Source organism: Pseudomassariella vexata (assembly GCF_002105095.1).
Source record: "Pseudomassariella vexata strain CBS 129021 chromosome Unknown BCR38scaffold_24, whole genome shotgun sequence".
Lineage (NCBI taxonomy): Eukaryota > Fungi > Ascomycota > Sordariomycetes > Amphisphaeriales > Pseudomassariaceae > Pseudomassariella > Pseudomassariella vexata.
This window is the reverse complement of record NW_024467979.1, coordinates 341,388-365,362: the sequence shown is the minus strand read 5'-3', so window position 1 is coordinate 365,362 and position 23,975 is coordinate 341,388. Positions and strand designations below refer to the sequence as shown.

The 23,975-nt window shown below is 52.3% G+C and overlaps 6 protein-coding genes across 6 annotated transcripts; 4 read left to right on the top strand and 2 right to left on the bottom strand.

Moving 5' to 3' along the window:
- Positions 1-4,490: 4,490 nt before the first annotated feature.
- Positions 4,491-6,098, bottom strand: BCR38DRAFT_490813 (uncharacterized protein; the record flags this gene model as incomplete). Its single annotated transcript, XM_040864571.1, has 1 exon — positions 4,491-6,098. The coding sequence occupies one exon, from the start codon at positions 6,096-6,098 to the stop codon at positions 4,491-4,493; it is 1,608 nt and encodes a 535-aa protein (XP_040710004.1).
- Positions 6,099-6,401: 303 nt separating this feature from the next.
- Positions 6,402-8,694, top strand: BCR38DRAFT_451628 (major facilitator superfamily domain-containing protein). The gene has a single exon (XM_040861475.1). The coding sequence runs from the start codon at positions 6,647-6,649 to the stop codon at positions 8,384-8,386; it is 1,740 nt and encodes a 579-aa protein (XP_040710003.1). The 5' UTR covers positions 6,402-6,646; the 3' UTR covers positions 8,387-8,694.
- Positions 8,695-14,346: 5,652 nt separating this feature from the next.
- Positions 14,347-16,365, top strand: BCR38DRAFT_469580 (putative extracellular lipase; the record flags this gene model as incomplete). Its single annotated transcript, XM_040862811.1, has 2 exons — positions 14,347-14,458; positions 14,735-16,365. 2 exons carry the CDS (start codon positions 14,347-14,349, stop codon positions 16,363-16,365), a joined length of 1,743 nt encoding a protein of 580 aa, XP_040710002.1.
- A 796-nt stretch (positions 16,366-17,161) lies between these two features.
- Positions 17,162-17,935, top strand: BCR38DRAFT_505523 (uncharacterized protein; the record flags this gene model as incomplete). The annotated part of the gene is made up of 2 exons (XM_040864924.1): positions 17,162-17,396; positions 17,478-17,935. 2 exons carry the CDS (start codon positions 17,162-17,164, stop codon positions 17,933-17,935), a joined length of 693 nt encoding a protein of 230 aa, XP_040710001.1.
- Positions 17,936-17,950: 15 nt separating this feature from the next.
- BCR38DRAFT_528676 (uncharacterized protein) lies at positions 17,951-19,671 on the top strand (the record flags this gene model as incomplete). The annotated part of the gene is made up of 5 exons (XM_040865435.1): positions 17,951-18,409; positions 18,481-18,548; positions 18,624-18,994; positions 19,047-19,111; positions 19,169-19,671. The coding sequence occupies exons 1-5, from the start codon at positions 18,211-18,213 to the stop codon at positions 19,669-19,671; spliced, it is 1,206 nt and encodes a 401-aa protein (XP_040710000.1). The 5' UTR covers positions 17,951-18,210.
- A 56-nt stretch (positions 19,672-19,727) lies between these two features.
- BCR38DRAFT_451615 (rab-GTPase-TBC domain-containing protein) lies at positions 19,728-23,508 on the bottom strand. Its single transcript, XM_040861474.1, has one exon. The coding sequence runs from the start codon at positions 23,272-23,274 to the stop codon at positions 20,035-20,037; it is 3,240 nt and encodes a 1,079-aa protein (XP_040709999.1). The 5' UTR covers positions 23,275-23,508; the 3' UTR covers positions 19,728-20,034.
- Positions 23,509-23,975: the final 467 nt, after the last annotated feature.

The following is a 23,975-nucleotide window of genomic DNA, read 5'->3' as shown; positions in this document are numbered from 1 at the left end:
ATCTGTTACCTGACAGGTAGCCAAGGCTCATGGATAGATCCCCTCGTTGTGGCACACATATTTCCTCAGATCAGCATGAACTCTGATACTGTCAGTCCTTACTCAGCTTAAGCACTTCGAGTCCTTTTCATGACGAGATATGGAACTAATCATGTGCTCGATTCAGCCGCGAAAGGAGATGCTTGCGGCTTTTCCGAGTTCACCACACGAGGAATGGTTGAAGTCGTACTTTTCCGCTGTGGAAAGCCGGCAGCGAATGGCCCTTCAATCTATTGCTAGTCGAAAAATCTGCTACGGACGCATTTGCAAAAGGCTTCTTCCAGGTCAAGGTCGAGAGTCACGGTGTAGGCCCCCCACTCCAATCGTTCTGTGCTCATTCATCTTCTGTACATTTAATTACAACATTAGACCTGTGTTGCTACTACATCTGTGGATTGGCCAAATTACGCCCAGATCGTGCAACACGTCTTATCCAGAGTGTGACACGCAGACCTTTCTGCTCCAGATCCTTTCGCCCCAGATATTGTATCCCGCTTTGCAGAAGCAACCCGCTGGCTGCATCTAGCCCAACGCATCCGACAAGCAGACTCTTCCAGGCCCAAGACTGCTACCTACTAACATCGCGGTAGCCTGGAAGGCCGCTTAGGTTCTACATTAACACGTTGAGCGATGAGAAATTACGATCCCTCGTCTATGAATTACAGCTTTGTCTCAAGATGTTACGCGGGCTTCGAAGAGACTCGGCTCTACAAGGCACAATCACAAATACAGTCGAAGAACCATGCTGTGACGCTAGAATAAACACCGCTGTTGAATACGATGATACTCGAGGTGAAATTAGCGGGCCTTTCCGGACGGAGCACGAGTTCAACGAAACATCACGGAATCCCCACGTCCCAGATATTGTGCATCGGTCTGACCACAGAATCGTATTCACTTACGGCGACTTGAACATACGAAATATCTTGGGTAATAGGGTAAGTGGAAGATTGTCCGGAGTTGTGGATTGGGAGACTGCCGGGTGGTTCCCTGACTATGGGGACTACGGCGTGGAAAGATACAGTTTCTGTTCGGATCCGCTCTATCTGCATAACTGTGTATAAATTGTTATTACTCAGGCTCCTTAGGCTGTGTGACTAACATTGGACTGAGACGAGCCTGAGTAAAAGTGGCATTGACGCTAGGCCTGATGTCGCCGGAAAAAGATGCCATGAACCCTCAAGAAACCCCCCCTCCCCCACGTCATGTAGAAGTTTCAGACATCGCAGTCCTGCGACGATATCTACTTGTTTCCTGGCGAACAGAGATCAAGCTTTTGGCCCAGCTGAATCCCCCCACGTCGGCTTGTATAATGTCGGTAGGCCGCATTCTTTGTTTCCTCTTGTTGTATCCAACTATCTTTTGTATTTCAAACAAGGCATTTACGACAACACGCAAGGTATTTGGTGACCTAGTGTACGAAAGAGGGAACATCACAAAAGTCGTGGCATTCCTGATAATGCTCAGTATATTCGTTATTCTGCTGACTTTGTATGCCCGGTCGGCAACGCGTAGTGATGGATACGGCTACAATCGAGCTACAACCATGTCAAAGACGTTGAGCATTGATTAAGGAATCGTGTGCGGTAGTTTCGAATCCTGATAACTTGCTGACTGGCCGAGTTCACTGTTGGTCTTATCACTGGCGCACACTACTCGACGTGAGCAACTCTGGGCATCGACCCGTCTGTTCTTAGGGAAGAACCAAATGGCTCCGGTCAGAGGAGGTCGGTGGTATGTTGATTCAAAGCGGGACAATGGGAGCAGCTAGCGACCAGTCGACTTCTCTTTCACTTCCGCAGCATGCAGCTCACCGTACTCAATATGGAATGATATGGAATGATATGCAGCGTATAAAATCTAGACCTCATTGACTTGCACATCAGCATTCCAGCATAGTCCTCAAGGGTACTTTTTTCGCAAGATAAGATTACTCCCAAGTATTCAATCGTATAGTTTACAATGAGACGAGGTTCAACCCGCCTTGTTCCGTCACCAATTCTGAGATATTTCGTTCAAAGACGAACTTGAAACTATGAAGTACTACTCCACCCTTTCCGTGGTGATTGTGTCTTTCTTTCATCATCAATAGAAATTATTGCTGGTCCCCAATTACTGGAAACAACACTATTCGCCGTGCCCTTTATATATCTGCGCTCACTATCCTACGGAGGTAAGGGTCGAATCTTTGGGAGTACTGGAAGGAGGAATATATGGCCCAGGGTCGAGGCTGTTCAGACTTCTGGAAGGTGTATTTGGTCCCGGGAGAGGGCTGTTCTGTAATCGGAAAGGATCGTTCGGCCCTCGACGCTGTGAAGAAGGAGATCCTCGAAGGGGAGAAAGAGTTAGTCCAGGTGACGCCGTTGACAAATTCGGCCGTACTGGAAGAGCCGACCTCAGTTCTTCAACAGGGGGAAGCGTTGGCCTAGGTGGATACTATGACTTGGAGGTAGCCGTCGCTAGGTCATATGGAGGGTGGTTCAAGCCCACAACGATCGGCTTTTCTTCTGCCGGAGTAAAATTAAGGGATGGCTCTAGGACTGTGGGGGCCCTACCTGGTGAGATTGACGATACTGGTACGATTCTGACGTGACGATAATCCGTCTATTCTTGGCCATACTGACGTCGAATGCCTGTTAATCCGTGGCATCGGGCCAGAAGTCGCAGGTAACGACGGCAAGGGTCGGGATTGCTGGCTTTTTCTCAGACGCAACTCTTTTGAGCAGGTGACAAACACTTCTAGGCAATATTCGAGCCTCGCGACTTCTGGTGGCCAATCTGAAAATCTAAGGGTTGCACCGCCTTTTATTGGACGCAAGTCGTATTCACCGTGCATGCGGATGGCAACCTCATATCAGTCAATCGTGGCGACGTCGTCACATCTCGAGAGCATGCGATGTGGGCCCCTGTGTTCGCCATCTTCTGAGTCGCACAATACCTGCAGCACAAGCGGTAGCTGCTCCACGAAATTTTGAAGGCCCCATCTCGCATATCCGACAGCATAACCCTGGTGTACCTGGCTGATCACCATCTTCGTACAAATCGGCTGGAGGTTTGCTGTGTTGGAGGCTTCCAGCAGTGATCTCAGTCGATCGACCAGTAACAGCTGAGTTAGTGCACCGGCGGCTGTTACTGCATCTACCTTCCTCTTGGCAATCTGCTGCTTGCGCTTCTCGTTTTGCTACTTCCTTGGCCTCACGATCATGCTCGTCAGCCTTCTCTCGGGCCTCGTGAGACTCTTCCTCCTCTTGAGTTCTCCGTTTCTCCTCGCCTCATCTCTCGACTTGACAACTTGTTGGACTGCTCTGGGTTCGGATGGCTGCGGCTTGGCAAGCACAGAGCCGCACGGCTGATAAGTGAGAGGCGGCGGAGGTTGCTGGGGAGGTTGCGGGCGAGATTACCCATGGACGTATGAGGGCGGAGGGTAATACTGTGCAGGCCCTTGGTGTTGCGGGATCGGAAACTGCTGGGGGTGCTGAGGATGTGGTGTATACTGCGACAGACCAGACTACCAGTTTAGATCAGGTTGATCCGGCGGGTGAGGCAGCCCATATGCATAAGGCTGCTGGTTCTACTGGAAAGGTAATAGAGGCGGTGCGCGTACATAGTTATGAAGCTGATACTGCGGATAATGGCCGGGGTATGGCGGATAGGAACAGTTCTGATAGTATACTGGAGCAGGCGGTTGCTGAGATTGATGGGTTTACAGTGGTTGGTGGCCTTGCTGGCTTTGAGCATCCAGCTCCTGGTTCTGCCTGGGCTGGAATGTACTCGCTCCAGGGTTCAGCTTGGGTGAGGTTGCCATCCTCGAAAGAAAGCAATACTAGGAATAACATACGCTGGCGCCTGAGTTGTGTTGATCAGAATGTTAAAGTTCAACGTCTTCACGGGAAACTGTGTGGAAAACCCGCATGATAATGATCAAACTTTTCGGTTCCACCGTTGTCGTAACCATCTGTTTACAGAGTTATTAGTCACAATTGACTGGGTATCATGGTTGCTGAATTTGGATGCTTACTTTGGCGTAAGTGCAGGTACTGATAGCCAGCAGTGTAAGTGACACCGTATGTGCAATCCTCAATGTTGATGGACTTTTCAGTCAACCAGAATCTTTTAGTTGGTTGTTCCTCGTTTGCTTAGGAGGGATATGGATGGACCGCAGTCGCCGTTACCGGCATCCTAGAGCTCGACTGTTTGCTCCCGTGTTCCTAACGCCAGCCGTGCGCCGTTGCTCGAGAAGTCTACCAACGTGACCCCATGGCTATGGCTCGACATGGTCAAACCCTCTTTCCCTGCTGAGGACCCGGACTGAGCGTTCTTGGCAGAAGAAAGATAATTGCAGCTTTGTGGTTTGGTTTCGGCCTTTTTTCTCGCAATGGCATTTTCGTATGTTGGCAATGGGCGAATGGGTGTCACCTCTTGTTCCTCTAGTTGAGTGAACCTTGGGAGAGTTAAGCCGAGTCGAGATCGTTCGACGCGAAACTCCAACTCGTGTATTCCCTGTCCCCGAGCAACAACAAAAAGTCGTCATCACCATGGACACAAACGTATTCAGATCGAGGTTTCTGACTAAGCTCCTGCCATTCCCGCCCTTGACCCGGCCGTCCGCCTCCCGTTGCGCTCGTCTCAGATTTGAACTGGTATATGGTTGACAGCGCGCGTTCGTATCCGGCGGAATTCTCCTCGAAATGGTCAGGTTGGACGAACAGTTGATTATTCCAGACGTGCCAGGAAAAGTTGGACGTGCCTACGCCGATCTCCGGAATGTCAAAGTATTGAAGGGAAAACCGCTTCTTGTAGACGTTGAACTGGACGATGAGGAAGCGGGATATAGACCCCGTCTCGGACCGGTCGACAAAATATTTGAAGCCGCCCATTGTGAATAATCCGTAAGAGTCTGCACGAATAAACTTGTGCCCAAGATGGTCAAGTGGTTGGCCCCGAAGTAGCTTACCCTTCGGGTCTTCGCGCGGGAGATCAAAACAATAAGTTTGGGCCAGCTTTCTATCGCTGAATTCGTAGAGAGTGTAGCGAAGGGAACCCTGCACAGCAGTACTGGCATCCAAAGCATTCAAGAGTACCGTGCTGGAGTTTGGGTGAACCTGGCACTGGATATTGTCAAGACAGGTTGTCAACAGCGATTCAGGCAACGCGACAGGCAGTAAACTGCGCCCAAAATCCCAGATCAGCATCTCTTTGTTCGTCATCCAAACCACGACTTTGAATCCGATTGTGGCGGCGTCTTCAAGCTGACAGGGGAGAGTGACACGTTTATGCGTGCCGGTCTCGATGTCCCATCCGCACAAATAGTGATACATGCCAGCGACCACGAGCTTGTCTCCAAGGGCCAGTGGTACGAGGCCCGTATCAGCTAGGCGCATGCCGGAGGCAGCGAAGATCTGGCGTGACCTGGTTCGTAGGCAATCGAGGACGACAACACCATCCGTAGTCGTGCTCCAAGCTATTTTACCATAGCCATAGAGGGCCTTGACTGAGTCGAGAGCCCCGTCAGGGGATCCGGATACGTGGAGAGGAGCGCGATTCGACATGGACTCGAGTTCTGTGGCGGAATAAACCTCAGTATCCGCAACAAAGGAGGTTTCTGCGTCCCCACGATATTTCGTCATGGCTTTGATGCCGTATCTCCCCTCGGCTATCTTCGTCCATGTGCAGAGTGCCTTGACAACCGAATCAGAGTGAAGCCGAGTTTCTCCAGCATTGGGCTCGTTGTAGACAAGTGAAGGAAACACCCTGTCGGCAAGAGCGAAGATGACTTGTTCACTTTTGAAGCCGGCACGCCATGTCTTGGAAATAGCGAAGCAGGTCAGGATGTCTCTTGGGTCCAGGTAGTTTGATATCGACAGGACCAGTTCAAGAGGCAGTCGCGAGATGATGTCGGTTTGCAAGGTGACCTGAGAAAGGATTTGCTTCAGAAGGCGTATTTCGTTGCTGGTTAGATCCTTCATCAGGCGAGAGAGATTCTTTTTGCGAGCGTGGTAGTCAGGTTGATCATCTGCCAGCCTCAGGTTGCCCAAGGTCTGACAAAGTTGGTTGTCCATGATAGCTGCTCACGGGGAGTTCTCTTCCCAGTCTGAGAACCGGCAGAATGGCGCCAAGACAAAGCGTAGTGCCGTTCCTGCCCTGCCGACCTGGACTTTCGAAGTGAATCTTAGCCCTTCTATAGTCGGCTCCGTTTCCTTAACGAACTGGCATTTCCAGTTTTAATTAAATCGCCATCTACTCATCTCATGTGGCTCGAGTTGGCAAGAAACCTGTGGCGACCTTAGGCGGCGGCGGCTGAAAGGCGGGCATTGCGGCAGGTCTCCTACGAACCGGAACCCGAAGTTACCGATCTCGGGTGTGCTAGCTAGCGCTCCCGAGGCGTCGGAACTGCTGACGGTATCAGCTCGACAACCTAGCGTGGCAAGCCATTCATGTTTCCAATGTCAAAACCATCTTAATTAGCAACTATTTGCTGCATTTCGCGTCTTTCAGACGGGTTTACCGATGCGATCGCCAACTGCTAGCTCGCTTAACACCATCACTAAGCCCAGTGTCACTGGAAACAGTCCTTTTCGCATTCCCGTTCGCTCCGACGCCGGTCATTATGGCGAGCCAACAATCATCACCCGACCAGCCTGGTGCCCCCTTAATCCGATCTCCTTCCACGTCCACCTTGGGGCCCGCCAGTTCCCAAAGCTCTATCCGCGATAGCTCTTCGACGTCGAGCACGCGACGCACAGCACAGCTCCTCCGAACCATCTCCTTCGTATCCGCCATTCTCTCGTCCATGGGCGCCGGTTCCATCACCGTGTTCTCTCTCTATGGCCCACGATTCCAATCCCAGCTGCACTTTTCGCAGTTTGAGATCAATGGCATCGCGAGCGCCATGAGTATATCCATGTACATTCCGGTGCCCTTGCTCGGGTACATCTGCGATCGAGTCGGCCCCAGCCCTCTGTCATTGTTGGCCGTGGTTCTGCTTGGGACAGGCTATGGATTGGCAGCGGCTCTATACCACAAGGGGGAAATAGCATCGAGCGCAGGGGAGAGGAATAACCACGGGATTGTCCCGTACATGGTACTCGCGTTCGTGCTAATTGGGGTGGGTACCGTAGCGATGTATCTGAGTTCCATTACCACATGTGCGAAGAACTTCGGGAAGGGGAAACACCGGGGCTTGATGCTTGTGGCCCCGATCGCGTCGTTCGGCCTAAGCGGAATGGTCGTCAGTCAGATCGGGAGCCGGCTGCTGTACACAAGATTGCCGGATGGGTCAAAAGGCGAAGTCAACGTCTTCCACTTTTTCTTGTTTCTGGCTATACTGCTTGTTGTGGTAGGGCTATCTGGCGCATTTGCACTGCGCATCGTGGATGAGGACGAGCTCATAGACCAGGCCGTTGAAGAATTAGAGCGGAGTGGCTTTCTTGAAGGAAGCACCCTCTTGTCGCGAGGCAGATCTGAACGATCTTATGGCGCCACTGACAGTGCCGTCGAGGATCCCAGTGATGAGGCGATGCTGGACTCGGGAATAGACGGCGAGGATGAGGACAACTCCAAATTCAAGAAGACATATCTGCTGAATGCCGAAACACGAAGATTTCTCTCTGACCGTACCATGTGGTGGTTTGCTCTTGGATTTTGGCTTATCATTGGTCCAGGAGAGGCTTTCCTCAACAACCTTGGCACGGTCATCGGAACCTTGTACTCCCCGGGTTCAAACGATAATGTTACGTCGGCCGCAACTCACGTTTCCATTGTGGCCATCACGAGCACCGTTGCTCGTCTTCTATCAGGCTCTCTTAGCGACCTCCTGTCTCCGAGCCCCCATAGTTCTCACTACCAGGCCGGCCTCGACTCATCACTGCCGTCACTCCGACGGAAGCTTTCGGTTTCGCGGATTGCTCTAATCCTCGCGGCCGGCATTATCCTCTCTATTGGGACAATGGTGTTGGCGACTGGCTTCGTGCAGGATCACGGAGACCGGTTCTGGATCGTCTCGAGCTTGGTCGGCGCCGGGTATGGGGCCGTATTTAGCTTAACCCCGATCATTGTCACCATGATTTGGGGTGTGGAGAACTTCGGTACAAATTTTGGCATCATTGCCGTTTTTCCCGCGATTGGATCGACTATGTGGGGATTGACATACTCGGCTGTGTACCAGATGGGTGCGAAGAAACCGCCGTCAATGACAGATGGAGCTGATGATGATGTCTTCTGCTATGGAGAGCAGTGTTACTCCTCGACCTTCTGGGCAATGACATTCAGTATCTGGATAGGTTGTGGTATGATCTTGTGGACTTGGAAAGGCCGAGATGGCTGGACGAAGCGAGGGGTTGTCATATGAATTAACAGTCTTGTCTATATACTAAGACCGCAGTGGACTATACATAATCTCATATTTCAAAATTTCCATTTTCTTCTACCAAGCTGAGGCATAACATTGCGCCTAGGGTCGTCTTTGTCTGCTCAACATGACGGTCGTCTCGTGCCGGTGCATAGTTGAAATTTCGGGGTCGGTTCAGCTATATACTCTTATAGTCTTCTCCCGCGCTTCAGTTCATCTCGGCTTAGGATACGAAGAATGAAGTCAAGGATCAGTGTGTCTAAATCTGGATAATCACAGATAGAGCCGAGATAGGCGTATAGAAAAGCAAAATATTATTAAATACGCCGTAGGCTCGAAGCCCCCGGTACCTCTACAAGTACTCCCGTATGTCAAACTGTGCCCTAATGGCTGGACTAAATACATACGCTGTGATGCGTGCACCTAGGGGGGAGGATGCTATAATGCAGTAGTGCGCAACGTTATAGTATCTAATTGAATGGAATTCACCTAACCAGTGGGTTCCTCTACCTTTTCGTATCACGCTGCTACGTAGGTTCGCTCTATTAGCGACTGCGTTACGTCCGCCGCAATACTATGTTAGTTCTCACCCTACTAACAAAGTCCCCCTGAGAAGATCGATATTATTCGGGCCTAAGCGCTATCCAACCGGTCCTGAGTAGCCACCTTGTGATAGTCCCGCTGACTGCTGGTTTCCCTGTCGCCGTCGCCAGGTCTCTACGTGTGTGTAGCGGCCATGGTGCGATAGTGGCCCGTAGGCGCTCTCTCGATCCTTCCAGCAGGCCGCAAAGGAGGATTGCGTGCTCTGCCGTCTCGGGGGCCTCTCCACAGCGACATAGCGGCGAGTACACACCGAAGGCTCCTATCTTAAATAAGAAAGCTGATAGTCCTATTTTTCCGGTCCTGACCTGGCATAGGGTAGACGCCTCCGGTGGGTTTAGGCCTGAGTACTTACCCTGTTTCGGCATTCGCATCGAGGGGCCCTCCGGCTCCTCGGCGATAGCGCGTCGCTGGCGGTCGTGTTGTGCTGCCCCGGAGAGCCATCTCTTCTCCCAGTGGTCTAGGAGGGCGGCCGGGGCTTCCTTCTCCTTGCCCATCCACTCGGAGCCCTTAGCCTCCTTCTCCATCGTGTACCCCGCTGGTCTGAGCGATTGTGACGCCCGCTTCCGTCCCGCCGGCGTATCCTGTCGGAGTATGTGTGACGCTCTCGCGCTCGCGCTCCGAAGCAGGCTCCTTTTGCCGTTATTCCGTAGCTGTTCTTCAAATTTCGCCGCCCGGGCACTGAGATAGAGGTCTAGTGGCGGGATCGCTGCCTCTATTTCCAGGTGGCGGACCGGTGTCGCTTTGTAGGCGCCGCAGACTATTCGGAGGCACTCATTCTGTATCCCGACTAGGCTCTTAGCTGGTCCCGCTGGTTCCTCGCTTATAGTGTGCCACGCGGCCGCCCTGAAGGCAATCGCGCTGCGAATAACCGACGTGTATAGTAGTCTCGCCCGTATAAGATCGCAGCCCCACGCCATGTTCACTAGCTTTGTTAGGGCTAGCTTCTGAGTCGCCATTTTTGATTTAACCCGCTCGGTATGGGCGTGCCACGTTAATTTGCGGTCAAACCAGACCCCTAGGAACCTTGCCGAGACCGTCGGCGTTACTGTAGCGTTTCCAAGACGGATACTCTGCGGGGAGGGGTCTCGGGTTCTAGTGAAGTGCATCAGCTTGTCACGACCTGGGTTGCATCGCATTGGTAGAGACCTCGATTAGGTGCTATGGACGAAGATTCTACTCTAAGGAGCGAAGGAAAGAAGATCACAACTTAGGTTTGAGGGAGCGCGACTAAGTCGTCCACGCTTGGCGGGGCTCCTACAAGGGTTATGATTGGCTTCCCATCTGGCACTGCCATGGCAGGTGTTCCAGCTGTAAGTCACCTGGTTGTAGTGAGTCTGCGAGGGTTGACCTTCACACAGCTCACTCTTATCCGGAGCGAACTCCATCCCGTGCCTGGCGGCCCACCGTTGGCACGTAGCCCAAGCGTCCTCTAGTCGGCGGCAGGTCGTGCCCGTGTCTGTGCTAACGCTAAGTAGGTTCGTATCGTCCGCGAACCCCACGACTAAGAGTAGGGGGTGTTTCTCCGCTAGTTCCTCATATAGTGTCGAGATATATAGGATAAATAGTATCGGGGAGAGTGGCGACCCCTGGGGGACGCCAGCTCTTAGAGGGATTGGCTCTGACTCCTTACCGTCGAACTGGAGGCGTACTCTCCTATCCTCTACGAAGCTGTGTACCCGTTCCTGAACCCACTCCGGGTAGCCCTTCCGGGCTAGTATGGAAATCAAACGCCTATAGTTGACTGTGTCGAACGCCCCCTTGATGTCAAGTTGTAGTAGTGAGGCGATCCCTCCGCGCCTTCACGCTGTATGGGTTACGTTCTCAACTATACGTATCGCTAATTCGGTGGACCGCCCTTTTCGGTTACCCATTTGGCCGTTTGGTAGCAGACCGGCCGTCTCCGCGACGGTAGTGATACGCTGGCACATCACCGCCTCTATCACCTTCCTTATCGTACTAAGCAGCGCTATCGGTCGCCAGCCGCTAGGGGCCTGCTTTTGGGCTGTCGTTTTGTTCGGCTTAGGGATAACGACTACCTTTGCCGAGCGGAGGCGCTCCGGGTAGTATCCTAGCCTAAAGCTTGCGGTCGCTATATCCGCTAGGATCTCCCATAGGGGTTCACCACAGATTTTCAGCAGGCCCGTAGGGATCTGGTCGTCGCCGGGGGCCTTCCAAGCCGCTGTCTTCTTGATAATAGCCTCGATGTCCTCCGCGTTTACCTCCTTAGGGACGTCCAGGTCTGATTTTGTCCGTGGCGGGTTGTGATCGAGGTCCGACAGGTCTATATCCGGGTCTGGTGTCACGGGGCTAGGGCCGTGCACCGCATGTATATTGGTACTGCACGAGCTGGCTGATGTTCCATTCTTCGTGCTACAACAATAAACTACTGGTACCCCCATACACGACCCTGACATCTGGGAAGAACCTCTCAGCTAGTAGCTTTGACTTCTCGTCGTGGGTGCGCGCCGTGGGTGCACCGCTTGCGTTCCGTCGAAGATCCGGCATCCCATGGGTGTCAGGGGGTGTCCAGCTCCGCAGCCTAGCCCACCTCTGTAGTGCCCAAAGGCTTTTATGATCCTTCGCCGTCCTCTCGAGCTTCTCATACCAGCTCCGCCTGTGCCTCGCTGATTTCGAGCCGTTGTTTTTGGTTAGCTCTTAGGTATTCGTCCCAGTTAGTCTGCGACCTCACGTGGAGGTAATCTCGTCGTCGCCTCTTCGTCTCAGCGCAAGCCTTGCTGACCTGGGGGCACCACCACGGGGTCCCGGCGCCTCTACCAACAGTACATCTAGGGGCCGCTACGTCGGCGATCTCTTGGAGGTTTTGGATGACCCCATCGATCGCCTGGTCTAGCTCTGTTCTCGTCTCAACCGGTAAATAGTTCATGAATCTCTGGCCCGACTCGGCTACGATTAGCCACTTATCTGCCATCGTCCCATTCCACCCCTCGGTGTTACGGCGGCCTTCATTCGCTGCCTCCTCGTTAGATATTACCCTGATTACTTGCGCCCTATGGTCCGATCCTTCTAGGCCAGGGTCCCCTTCGTAGTCTATTACGGTCCCCTTCGTCGCTGATGCGTGCACCTAGGGGGGAGGATGCTATAATGCAGCAGTGCGCAACGTTATAGTATCTAATTGAATGGGATTCACCTAACCAGTGGGTCCCCCTACCTTTTCGTATCAGTCGCCCATGCAAGGTCAATAGTTGAGTCCCTTTGTAAAGCAAAATAAGTATCTCTACCTAGAGGTAAATATCAGTCAAACTAATGACTACTGGGCTCGCTTTGTCTGGAACTACCTAGTTAGGTAAGTAGTACATTCCGTGCGTAGATACGTGCCGCTCCCGATGCCTTTACGTCGTCGAGTTCATTACAAAGAATTAGGTTCCGTATCGCAAGGAATTCTAGGCGTACTTCATGCTGAACTCTGAACCCCTTTACGTAATAGTGTAGGCAGGTGTGGCCTCAGGTGTAGAGGGATACAAGGCACCGGCTTTAAACACTCTCCAGACACTCTAATGAAGTTGGTGCAGTAAGTTTGCTCTTTTATTATAGGTAAATAAGGCCCGAACTAGTGTATTTAGGGAGCTCCCGGGGGATGGTGATTGGGCAGTTCTCTCCACGTACCAATACAGTCCCTAATACTCGGATCCGGCAAACACTTGTGTTCCCTTGCTTTGGAACCACATTGGCGAACGGCATATTCGGATTGAGTTGTGGAGCATACTTTGATTGACCCGGTCTGAATAGCTTCGTCGAATTCATTGAGGTCGAAGATATTTACCACTGTCCGGATGATGAAAACCCTAATGCTAGAAAATGAGAGTAAATATGCTTATTTGGATAGAGAAGGCATTCGCAGGATAACCGGCGTCTATACTCATTATTCCACGGCTTGTGCAGTGAAGTTGAAGGCTGAGAAAACCTTCGAGCACGCAACGGACTTTTCTTTTCTGAGAACCGGGGTTCCATCCTCTGAACAGTCCAGGGTGCAATCCGCATGATTTGCGCACGTGTATGGCTCTTGGTATAATGGCTCTTGCTATAGCTGCTCGGTTTACTAGTCGGACTTATCCCGGCCCAGAAACTGAGCTTGAACCCAACACATTCCGGTGCTTCCCAGACAACTTATGAACCTTCCATAGATGAAAAACAATAATGTTGCCATACGGCGGTCCTTGGTCGCACGTGTGTCCATTGTTTGATACAATTATGTCGTATTTGGCTGGCTCTCGGGGGTGCCGCTTCTATTCGGTCCATTGTACACCCCCATATCAATAAAGAAGAAAAGCTGTAAGCGATCATGCGGCTGGAATTCGTATCCATATCGAGCAGGTTGGTTGGTGGCCCGAAAGGCGGTAGGGTATTGCGAACCCTTCACACATATCCAATGTGATGAGTTTGCATAGCAAGAGACAGCTATCGTGTTACGAAGTCGATTCCCCATTCGCGATGGGGTGTTGGGTGTTTTCCGGGGATGACCCTCGCTAGTGGATAGAACCACGGACGAAGTTCCAGTGAGGAAGAGATGAAGTCCCACCCAGCTGCATACAATCGGCACCGCCTTACACGATCATGCAAGTCACCGGCAGGACGATGGGTCCAAAAGGGAAATGTTCCGTGTATTCTGGTCTTGATATTGGTCAGTCGCTGGCACAACGCCACTTACGCACCTAAGTTTAGGTGCTTTTCCAACCCCGCGAAGGAAACAATTTAGTAGCGATGCCGGCAATTCCAACAGTCCTTGGCCATCTGAACATGCTACGATAGTACGCAACCCACACCACCACGTTGTGAATGCGGAGGAACGCGGGGTAATCTGCGCCTTCCCATTGGTTACACCAAGCCCTTATACCCGCCGTCGTGTGTACCACAAAGGACCAATCTCAACCCCCCCACCCCCCAAAGCTTCTACACCTTGTTCCTCCAAGACCTGGCATTAGCTGCACATCACGGCTAGGCTGCCTAATATTGGTGTGCCTGTTCAGCTATTGTTCGTGCGACAGTGTGGACGAGTGTGCACCTATCAAGGGCCGCTGCCTCGGCTTGGGGACCCAGGCACGCTTTGAAAAGGAAAAAACTTTCACGTGGGCCAGCTTCTCCATCGCGAAAGTGTGGTTTCCCATTCCAAAAGCTTGGCCCTCCCCATATCCCAGATGCTGGTTCCTCCGTCTTCATGATGGGGCAGGCAAAGTGGTCATACCGCCTGCATATCTTGCGCCCGTTAGCAAGTTTGCAGTCCAAGCACTATGGAGGAATTGCGGAAAGGGGAAATTCGCGCGAGTCTAGTCCCCGGACGCCGATGAGCCTGGTCACCATCTTGTTTATGTTCCACTGGGGTGGTCAGCTGGTTCGTCGTGATGGCACCGGCCGAGTCAATCATGCGCAACGTGTTCCAACCGTACGCCTTCCCAGATACACGGCAATTGGTTCAGATTCATCGAAGAACGAGTATACAAGCAAATACGACAGGTGAGTCTATAAAGCTTGTCATCGCTCCCCTTATTGACGTCGTCATGTACGCCCAACTTCCCATTCCTTGGCTCATCTGCAACGTATTCTTGGTTTGTTGTCTCTGCCATAACAGTAACGGCTCCCACCACTCGCTTTATCGAGTCTCGTCAAGCGGGCGTTTTTGGGGGTTTTTTTCCGTTGACAACATGGGGTGTTCGAGGCTGGCTCGCCTTGCTGCAGCGGCAGTTTTGTCTGGCCTGGCTGCAGCGCTTCCAGCTCCGAACCCCACCCTAGCCCTGGAAGATCGAGCAACAGACGTGACGCTCGTCATCCCGGCTGGAACTGTAGTGGGGTCGTCCATCGGCAGTATCGAAAACTTCGGTGGTATCCCGTTTGCTGAACCAGCGACCGGGCCTCTCCGCTTGAAGCCCCCTGTCCGACTCAACTCGTCCTTTGGGACTGTCGACGCGAGAGGGTTCGGCCCAGCATGCCCTCAGATGTTCTTCTCTACCGATGAGAGCAGCTTGTTGACTTCGGTTCTTGGCAACTTGCTCAATACGGGACTGTTCCAGACTGTCACGGATCAGACTGAGGATTGCTTGACGATGAGGGTGCAGCGCCCGGCTGGCACGGCCGCCGACGCAAAGCTGCCCGTCCTGTTTTGGATCTTCGGTGGAGGGTTTGAGCTTGGCAGCCCGCAAATGTACGACGGGTCTGGTCTCGTTGCTCAGGGGGTCAAAATCGGAAAGCCATTCATCTTCGTTTCTGTCAACTATCGAGTTGGTGGCTTCGGCTTCATGCCTGGTGCCGAGATTCTGGCTGACGGCTCGGCCAACTTGGGGCTCCTTGACCAGCGCATGGGTCTTGAGTGGACTGCCGACAACATCGCAGCTTTTGGGGGCGATCCAGACAAGGTCACCATCTGGGGTGAAAGCGCTGGGGCCATCAGTGTGTTTGATCAGATGGCACTATACAATGGCGATAATACGTACAACGGTAGCCCTTTGTTCCGCGCTGCCATCATGAATAGTGGGAGCCTTGCACCAGCTGATCCAGTGGACTGTCCCAAGGGGCAAATCATCTACGACACAGTGGTTGCTGAAGCGGGCTGTTCCTCGGCCACGGACACTCTCGAGTGCCTGCGCAGTGCCGACTATGACACGTTTTTGAATGCAGCCAACAGCGTGCCTGGCATCCTCAGCTACTCTTCAGTCGCTTTGTCGTACGTGCCGCGGCCCGATGGCACTGCTCTCACGCAGAGTCCGGATGTGCTTGCTTCGAACGGCCAGTACGCCGCGGTGCCTATGATTATTGGTAACCAGGAAGACGAGGGGACACTTTTTGCTTTGTTCCAACCCAATATCACCACGGGAGCTTTGATCGTCAGCTACTTGAGCGAATTTTTCTTCCACGGCGCCACCAATGACCAGCTGGAGACGTTAGTGGCTACATACGATGAATCGATCACAGCAGGTAGTCCCTTCAGAACCAGTATCTTCAACAACATCTATCCCCAGTTCAAGCGCCTCGCTGCTATCCTGGGCGATCTTGTCTTCACGCTAACCCGCCGCGCGTTCTTGAATGTGTGCACTTCAGTCAACCCCGATGTCCCCGCATGGTCGTACTTGTCTAGCTACGACTATGGAACGCCGATTCTGGGAACTTTCCACGGTTCGGATCTGCTGCAAGTGTTCTATGGACTCTTGCCCAACTACGCCAGTGCGGCTACGCAGACTTACTATATCAATTTCCTGTACGATCTGGATCCGAATGACGACGCGGACTCATACCCCAACTGGCCGCAGTGGACCGAGAGCAAGCAGCTGATGCAGTTCAACGCCGGGAGCAGCAGCTTGTTGTCGGATGACTTCAGGGCGGACAGCTATGACTGGATCGTGTCCAATATTGCGTCTCTATATTTGTGATCGATATATTAGGGACGATTATTCGGCGTTGCGGAGTAGGTATTTTTCGCTATTGGGAATACCGGCCGGTTGCGGTCCGCATGCGTAAAGTGAGTGCACAAAGCAGGTAAGCAGCTTGTACGTGTCAGCGTCTGTAGTACGGTAGCAGCACGAATGGGGACATACATCGGCATCGGGTGGAGCAACAGGGGGAAGCTTTGTGGATACTTGGTGTATGCATGTCGGCGGGTGGTTCGACGAATCAGAATCACGGCTCTGGACTCTTTGGGAAGTCGAATGTGTCACCTGTGACTTCGCAAGTCTTGGAAACGATTACATCGATAATAGAAATGGAATATACACCATCAATGCTGATTTATGGCAACCAATCCTGGCACGCAGCTGCCTGGAAGCTGACTTCGCTCAAGACGCGATGTCTGCACACGTTGTTGCTGTTAATCTACACGCCCAGCAGGGTGCCTCCTGGGGGTTAGTGCGTACCCAACCTCACTGATAGGTTTGGAAGTTGCCTCTCGTTGTTCGAACGACTCTAGGTTCACCAGAATGCATGGGATTGCCTCTAACGTGGATATGTAACCGGATGAGCGTGTAGCCGCAACAGTGATTGAACAAATATCAACGATAAAGGTTGGAATCTAATACACAACGGCAATGATCGACGTGTCCGCTGCTATGGCTTTTGTTCAACGCACTTGCCAATTTATGCGTTGGTTGTGAAGCCCTTCGTCCCATAATACCCATCATAGTGTGCCATCCGGGGCACCGCATGTAATGCGACCAAACCACAGACTATGAGATGAGCCAGGTTTCACAATTAAATTCCGTATGCGATCAAAAAGTGTCGTCAGTCTTCGGCAAGAAGGCCATCACAGTTGCAATTTGGACTTCTGAGCCAAGGTCGGATGGTTGCTTGCCGTCGTCTGATATATGCGAACAAGCGTCGCAACAGGAACGTCACCAGCATGCTCCTGACATCGAAGAAGCCAGGAATAGCCCTGGACGTCAAAAGCATCGAAAAACATGCGATAAACGTAGGTTTCCCGGCTGCGTACATACACGCCCCTCGGTCGGCCATTCCCGTGCTAGCTTACATTAGCATACACTAGGAGCAGTTGCGCAAGTAGCAACAAAGCTACCGATACCTTGGTCTTTCCTCGAAACATGCTTAACTTCTCAAAGCAAAATCGCCAATGGTTCGTGCTTGCCAGTTATTTTTGTCGTAGCCGGAGTGACGGTTGGGAAAGACCGGTCAGACGAACTGGATCTGCAGTCCAAGCCCGAGGACGTCGGGCCTAGATCGTTGGATGCGTCTGTGTGCACCTTTCGGCACTTGAAGTTCTCGTTGGATACTGATACCTCATGCTCCAATCTAGGAACGATCATTGGGAACTCGTCTTCGAACCACTGCAAAGCACCAATGCTAGATTCTGGTCGAAAGGCTTCCGAATCCGTTTATTCACCCACATCAAAAACCGGTAGCGCGGATCCAGCGGGGTGGATTTCGATTGGGTGGGGGATTCTTGCACACTACTATGAACAAGGTTCAGGCTCTCAAAACGTTCGTGACTAGAGTTTCTTGCCAACGGTCCTAGCAGGGAAATAAGAATAAAACAACACTGCTGTAAGCTCCAAGCTTGTTGCTCCCGCAGCTTCTATGAATGATGTTCGAGCGTTCGTCTGGTCCGCCGGCCGGAGTGAATGAATACATAACAGCCATGCTGCACAATGTCCAGGATGATCGACTCCGAAGTCTTGTTGCTCCCCTTTCCATTCGTTTCTCCATGTAACTAGTTTTGCTTCTTTTGTGATTGCTGGAGGCAGCAATTACCCTCCCACGTTTGCACCATGTCGGTTTGGCCCTATGAGGCAGAGCTGCAACGGCTCACGGTGGGCGTCGTGACAACATGTCTGGTCTGCTCCGTCATATCCTTCGTGTTGCGGCTGTACTGCCGTATGAACTCGGCGGCCAAGCTGTGGTGGGATGACTACTGGATGATGTTGGTCATGGTTGTCGTCATCGGGTTGGGTGCTGGAGGTTATATTGGTCAGTCGCCATCTTCCTTCAGAGAACCGGTCTACGTTGCGGCGTGTTCCTCTAATCATCAAAATGTATAGGACTCGTATTCGGTTCAGGGGTTCATCAAGACGTCTTGGACGACGAAACACTCCAGAGCTTCCGAAAGGTGAGTAAGTCCCGAGCCAATATTCAACTGTTCCCCTCTGAACCCCAGTTTCTAAAAGCCTTCCCTCTTGTCTAGAACCTGTACGCCCTAATGCTGCTCTGGGCCCTCGGCGTCTTTGGTGTCAAAATCGGCATCCTGCTCTTCTACTGGCGGGCCTTCACCACGAGCCGCTTCCGCATCGCTATCGTGGTCGTCGCACTCTTCTCGCTGTGCAGCTTCGTCGCCAATTTCTTCTCCTTCATGTTTCAGTGCACGCCCATGGGCAGTTTCTGGAAGGCCACCGACGGCCAGTGCTTCAACCAGGGCGCACTGTACCTCAGCTCGGGTATCATCAATGTGATTGGTGATGCTGTTGTGCTTTTTATGCCGTTGCCGATTATTTGGACTCTGCAGTGCAGCACGAGCCGGAAGGTGTCGTTGACGTTTTTATTTCTGTTGGGGTTTTTGTGAGTGTTTTTCCACTATGAAGTGAGGTGTTTTCCTGACGGCCAGTTATAGTGTCTGCATCGCTAGCGTATTCCGCATCATCGCCTTGACCCAGATCGTGTCCGAGGATATCACCCGTGAGTTCTGCACCTCCACACCCATGCTTCCACAGGATTACCTAACAGCGACGACAGACACTACCGTCGCCAGCGGCCTTTGGAGCGCTGTCGAAGTCCAAACCGGCTTCATCTGCGCCAATCTCCCGTTCACCCGCCCCCTAGTCTTTAAATGTCTCGGCCGCAGCGGTAGTACCGCATCCCCCACCACCAAAGCCGGCGGCACGAGCACCAAGACAATTAGCCGCCCCGTCCTCCTCACGCAGGTGGCCAGCCCGGGATTCAGTAACCTGACGGAATTAGACGATGCCCACCTGCTAGGCGGGAGGCTAGCCCGGGATCCTATGCTAACGCCCCCTCCACCCCTGGAGAATAACCTGCGCGAGGAGTTTTCGCTGAGCACTCGTGCCAGCGTGCGTAGTTCGCTAGGCGGAAACATCGGTATTACGGTACGCAGGGTGGTGGCGTCCAAGGTTGAGCAGTATAAACCGGGGCATAATCGAATACGGTCGTTTCAGACCTACATTACTACCACTGACCCGCTGAAGAATAATGAAATTAGTGGCAAAGGCAACCAATAACGAAAGTATTTGTTAATGTTAATGCTGTGTTCTTATTAACGATGAAATTCATGTACATTCATATATTCATTCTGAGCCCAAAGTTATACGCCAAATATCATATCAAACTATCGTGACAAAATTCACTTTTGATTGCCCTGTCTACTTGAACATCAAGTCGCACGTAATGCTGGTTAACGACACATGTAAAAATAAAATAAAAATCTGTGAAGTGAAGGGGGGTATCATGGTTCAAGTCCGATCTATAATATAGAACACCGTCCTGATAAAATTGCCGCGAGTGATTTGAGTGTGCAATCAAGGAAAGCCTTCCATCGCCCATCGACATCTCCAATCCTCGTCCGTTTCTCATCCAAGTCCAAACTACGCTTCTTCCTCGAGTGATGTCGGAGCCTTGACCGTAGCATTCCTGGTGTCCTCTTCCGAGTCGCCAGCGTTCAGGCTAATGATGCTGGCGGTTTCGCTATCGCTCATTTTCGGTACTGGACTATGAAGCGGACTGGGCACAGCCGAAGCACTCTCGGTGGTGACGACGGCGGGCACAGTCAGAGCCTTCTGCATGCGACGGAGCTGATTGTGTTCCTCGCGCTCCTTCATGAGCTGCTTTTCGGCTTCGATGGCCTTAGTACGTCTGTCTTCCACATCCTCTCGTTTGACAACCTTTCTCAACCCCTCTGATGCTTTGATCAAGCCGTCGATACTGATGGCGTGGTTGGTCATCTGGTGGCTAATGTACGTGTATGCAGCCGCCGGTGTGGTGCATTGAAGTATTTGTTGCTCGTTCAGCTTCAATAGAGCGAGGGCAACTTGGAACAGGAACGTGCTTCCATCGTTGGTGCAAAGTACCACATCCCATACTCGGAAAAGTGCTTCGGCGGAGAGACAGTCCGTGAAGACGCTGAGGAACCACTGAAATGTCAAGGTTTCCAATTCGATGCACAGCTCGTCGAGATGCTGTGAGAGCCTCGGTAGTACGTGTGTGACATACTGACGCAAGACCTGTTGATCTGCCCTAGAGGCCATCAAACTGTGGTCGTAATAGCCATCGGGAAGTATGTGCTCAATCATCGAGACCAAGATCCAGAATACGTCCTCGGTCGAGGGCATAATCAAGAGCAAATTTGCCGTAATAAGATTCATCCCCTGACAATATCCAACCTTGGGATTGCGTCGAGCATAGGCGCGCAGAACCTCGTTCAGCTTGGCTACGCCAGGCCCCTTGCGGAAAAAGATGTTGTCGGTAAGCGTACGAGTAATGTCGAGCTCAATCTGCTGAACCACCTGAGGGTCATCGCCTTCGGCTGACTGAGAGACAAGATCATCGTAGTAGCCAGGAATACGCATGAAGATTGTGCCCGAGCATTCAGACCAGATCTTTGGTCGCTGCGTCACGGGTATACCACCAAGTACCAGGTTGCGGAATTCGTTCCATTTAGCCCGGCCCACTTTGCCCTTCACGCCCAAATCAGCGATGCCAATGATCTCACCATCGGCCAACTTGGCTTCGGGGATCATCAATGGCGCCTGCTGGAACCGTGCTTCGGCGGCGGCAACAGCAGCTGCGGCGGCCGCTTCGCCTTCGCGCTTACGTTCCGCTCTCACTTTCCGCAAAAATTCGTTCCAGCGAGTAGACTTGTCTCGTTGCAACGCATCGTGCACATCGCTCAATTGCTTGAGCAAGAGTCTGACAGGCTCGACATCTTCTTTAACCAAGGTAGCCGCAGGTACATCTTCCTCCGGTTGTGCTGCCGCCTCACTGTTGACAGCTGCGGTGGTGCTGGCCGAGGGGAGAAATCCACGTTCCTCCGACGTGATCAGGCCAGGCGATTTTGGAACCTCGCCTCCCTCTAATACTTGCAATCCAGAGGCGGTAATGGAAGGTGTGTGGGACAACAATTCAGTGGGGAAAGTAGCGATCTTGAGGTAATCTTGCCATCGCTTGTGCTTGCTCTGGTCCAAAAGATCCTCAGCTGAGGTAGGGGTATCTGACCGATCATCGCTGCTGATTTCCTGGATGGAGCTGGCATTATCTTCCAGCAGATTCGGCGACATGCCCGGTCGACCACCCGTGAGCATCTCGGTCCGACTGCCTCGCTTGACCTGACGCGCAACTTGTGCTGCCTCTCGCTGCCTCTTCTTGCGTCGTTGGTCGTAAATGAAACCGAACCGATCCGTCAGGTCGCTACCCAGAAAATTGTTGTAAATGTGCGTCAAAGTGGGCGGCTGGCCTTCTGGAGAGAAGATGGTGTCCATCTCAACAGGACCGTAGTTATCGGGCCTTTTGGCTGTTGTCTCCGTTGGGCTGGTGCCCACGGTGTCCCCCCATCTTTCTCGTGGTTGCGTACGACCAGCGACAGCAAGTGGTGCTGGTGTCGCCCGCCGCATAGCCATAAGAGCTTTAGGCCCAACTTGGGTAGAGACAGCTCTGGTCGAAGCGCTGGTTTTCACACTTGCCGTCGAAGATGCCCTGAGGGACCCACCACCACCCTGACCTGTCGAATTCGACCTCCCTCTAATGGAGTCGTCATCACGGCCGTTGGCTCGGCCAGCAACAAGTTGCAGAGCCATGCTGGCCAGAGACGAAGGTTTCCTCGAGGCTTGCCCCGCCTGCCCAGAGTATATGCTTGAGGCCCTGCTCGAACTTCTGACCGACTCCGTGTCTGGAGGGGTGAATAGGTCTTCCTGTAGGGGTGCACGTCGATCACCAGATGCCGGGGATCGGACTCCGGTTTTGGCTACGTCGCCATTGATGCTGCTAGTCCTACTGTTCCTCTTACTTGACCCAGCCCCAAGGATCCAGTCCTTCCAGCCCTTCATGGTGCCCTGTGCCTCATTTTCCTTGGGCACGGACAAGGTACTAACCCGTATCGTGCTATCATTGATATCTCCCGATGCAAAGCCGCCGTAGGACACTGAATCGTGCATCGCATCATTCATCATATCGGACACTCCTCCGTCGCCCCCACGCTTCAACTGGTCCTGGGCCCTGAGCTCTGTTTCGACTGCGCGCAGCCTTGTTTCCAGGTCTAGATTGGAAAGACCACATTCCAGTATGATCTTTCTCAATGCCCTCTCCCTTTCATCAGACCTCCGTCGCAGATTGACAATCTGCACATCACGTTGTGCGATATCTTCTGCCACCTGGCGGATTAATTCAATCGCCCCGTGGCGGGCTATCAGCCGCCCGATATGGTTGTCGTCTGCCAGATGCAGGGTGCCGGGTATATTGCGGGTAGCCAGGGGAGTATCCTCAAATAACGCATTGCGCTGCTCGGCCTTCTGAGTGTCGGTGGAGGTCAAGCTATGCACTATCGAAGAGGCAGTCTGCGCATTCGAAGCTTTCCGGTCGTTGGGTGTCGCTAGGACATTCGTCTCGCGTGTAGGGGAACGACCGTAGCGCGGTGACTCAGGAGAGAAGGATGGGAATGAAGTCAGTGACTTGTCCGAAGCTGCGATCGAAGAAGCCGAGCTTGACGGCTGTGATTTTAATTTGACCCTGGATCTAGACCTGGCTTGCACACCATGTCCTCTGATACTCTGTGCTGAAGCTGTGGACAGTCGCGACACAGAGCGCTCAAGCAGTGCTGATGGATCGGGCTCCATTTCTCATCCTAGAGTCGGGCCAAGAGCATTGGCTTGTGAACTTGTCTCCCTTTGATTCGTCACTCTGTCCGTTGCTGTCCATACAGTGGCTCACAGCAAGCGATTGTGTTTTCGCATGGTCGTCAAGCGTAGATTCAGGAAGAGCAAATTCAATAGTGATGATGCATAGGTGACGATATCATGCATGGGAACTTAAGAACTTCGGAGCAAGTTGACTGGATCTCGGGAGATGGCATTCACCCTGTCATGCCAAGCTTTGGGTTAAAGTTCCATGCACCCTAGTGGTGATCTGCAGAGTGCATTATCGGCAATCAGCCGAGATTACTCCATTGATGGACTAGTACAAAGTACTCTATATGTGGACTGGACAGTTGACGGTCTGCAGCTGCAGCTGCAGTGCAGCCGCAGTAAGAACCACAACTCCTTCAGTTCTAGAAAACAATTGAACAACAAAGATGAACGAGCAAGTGACATTGGCAGCCAGAATATGCAAATACTTGAGCTTGTAAGTGCAAAGGATGGACATTCAAATCTCTTCAGTTTATCTGGTATTTCTTTGCATTGGTAAACTTGAGTCAGGAAATGAACTACTTATCCCTTGAAATAGTGTCTGAGTGATGACACTATCTTCTGTAAAATACGCTATATCACCGTGTATCAAGCAATAATTTGAACTGACATGGCTCTAACGAACATTCAGG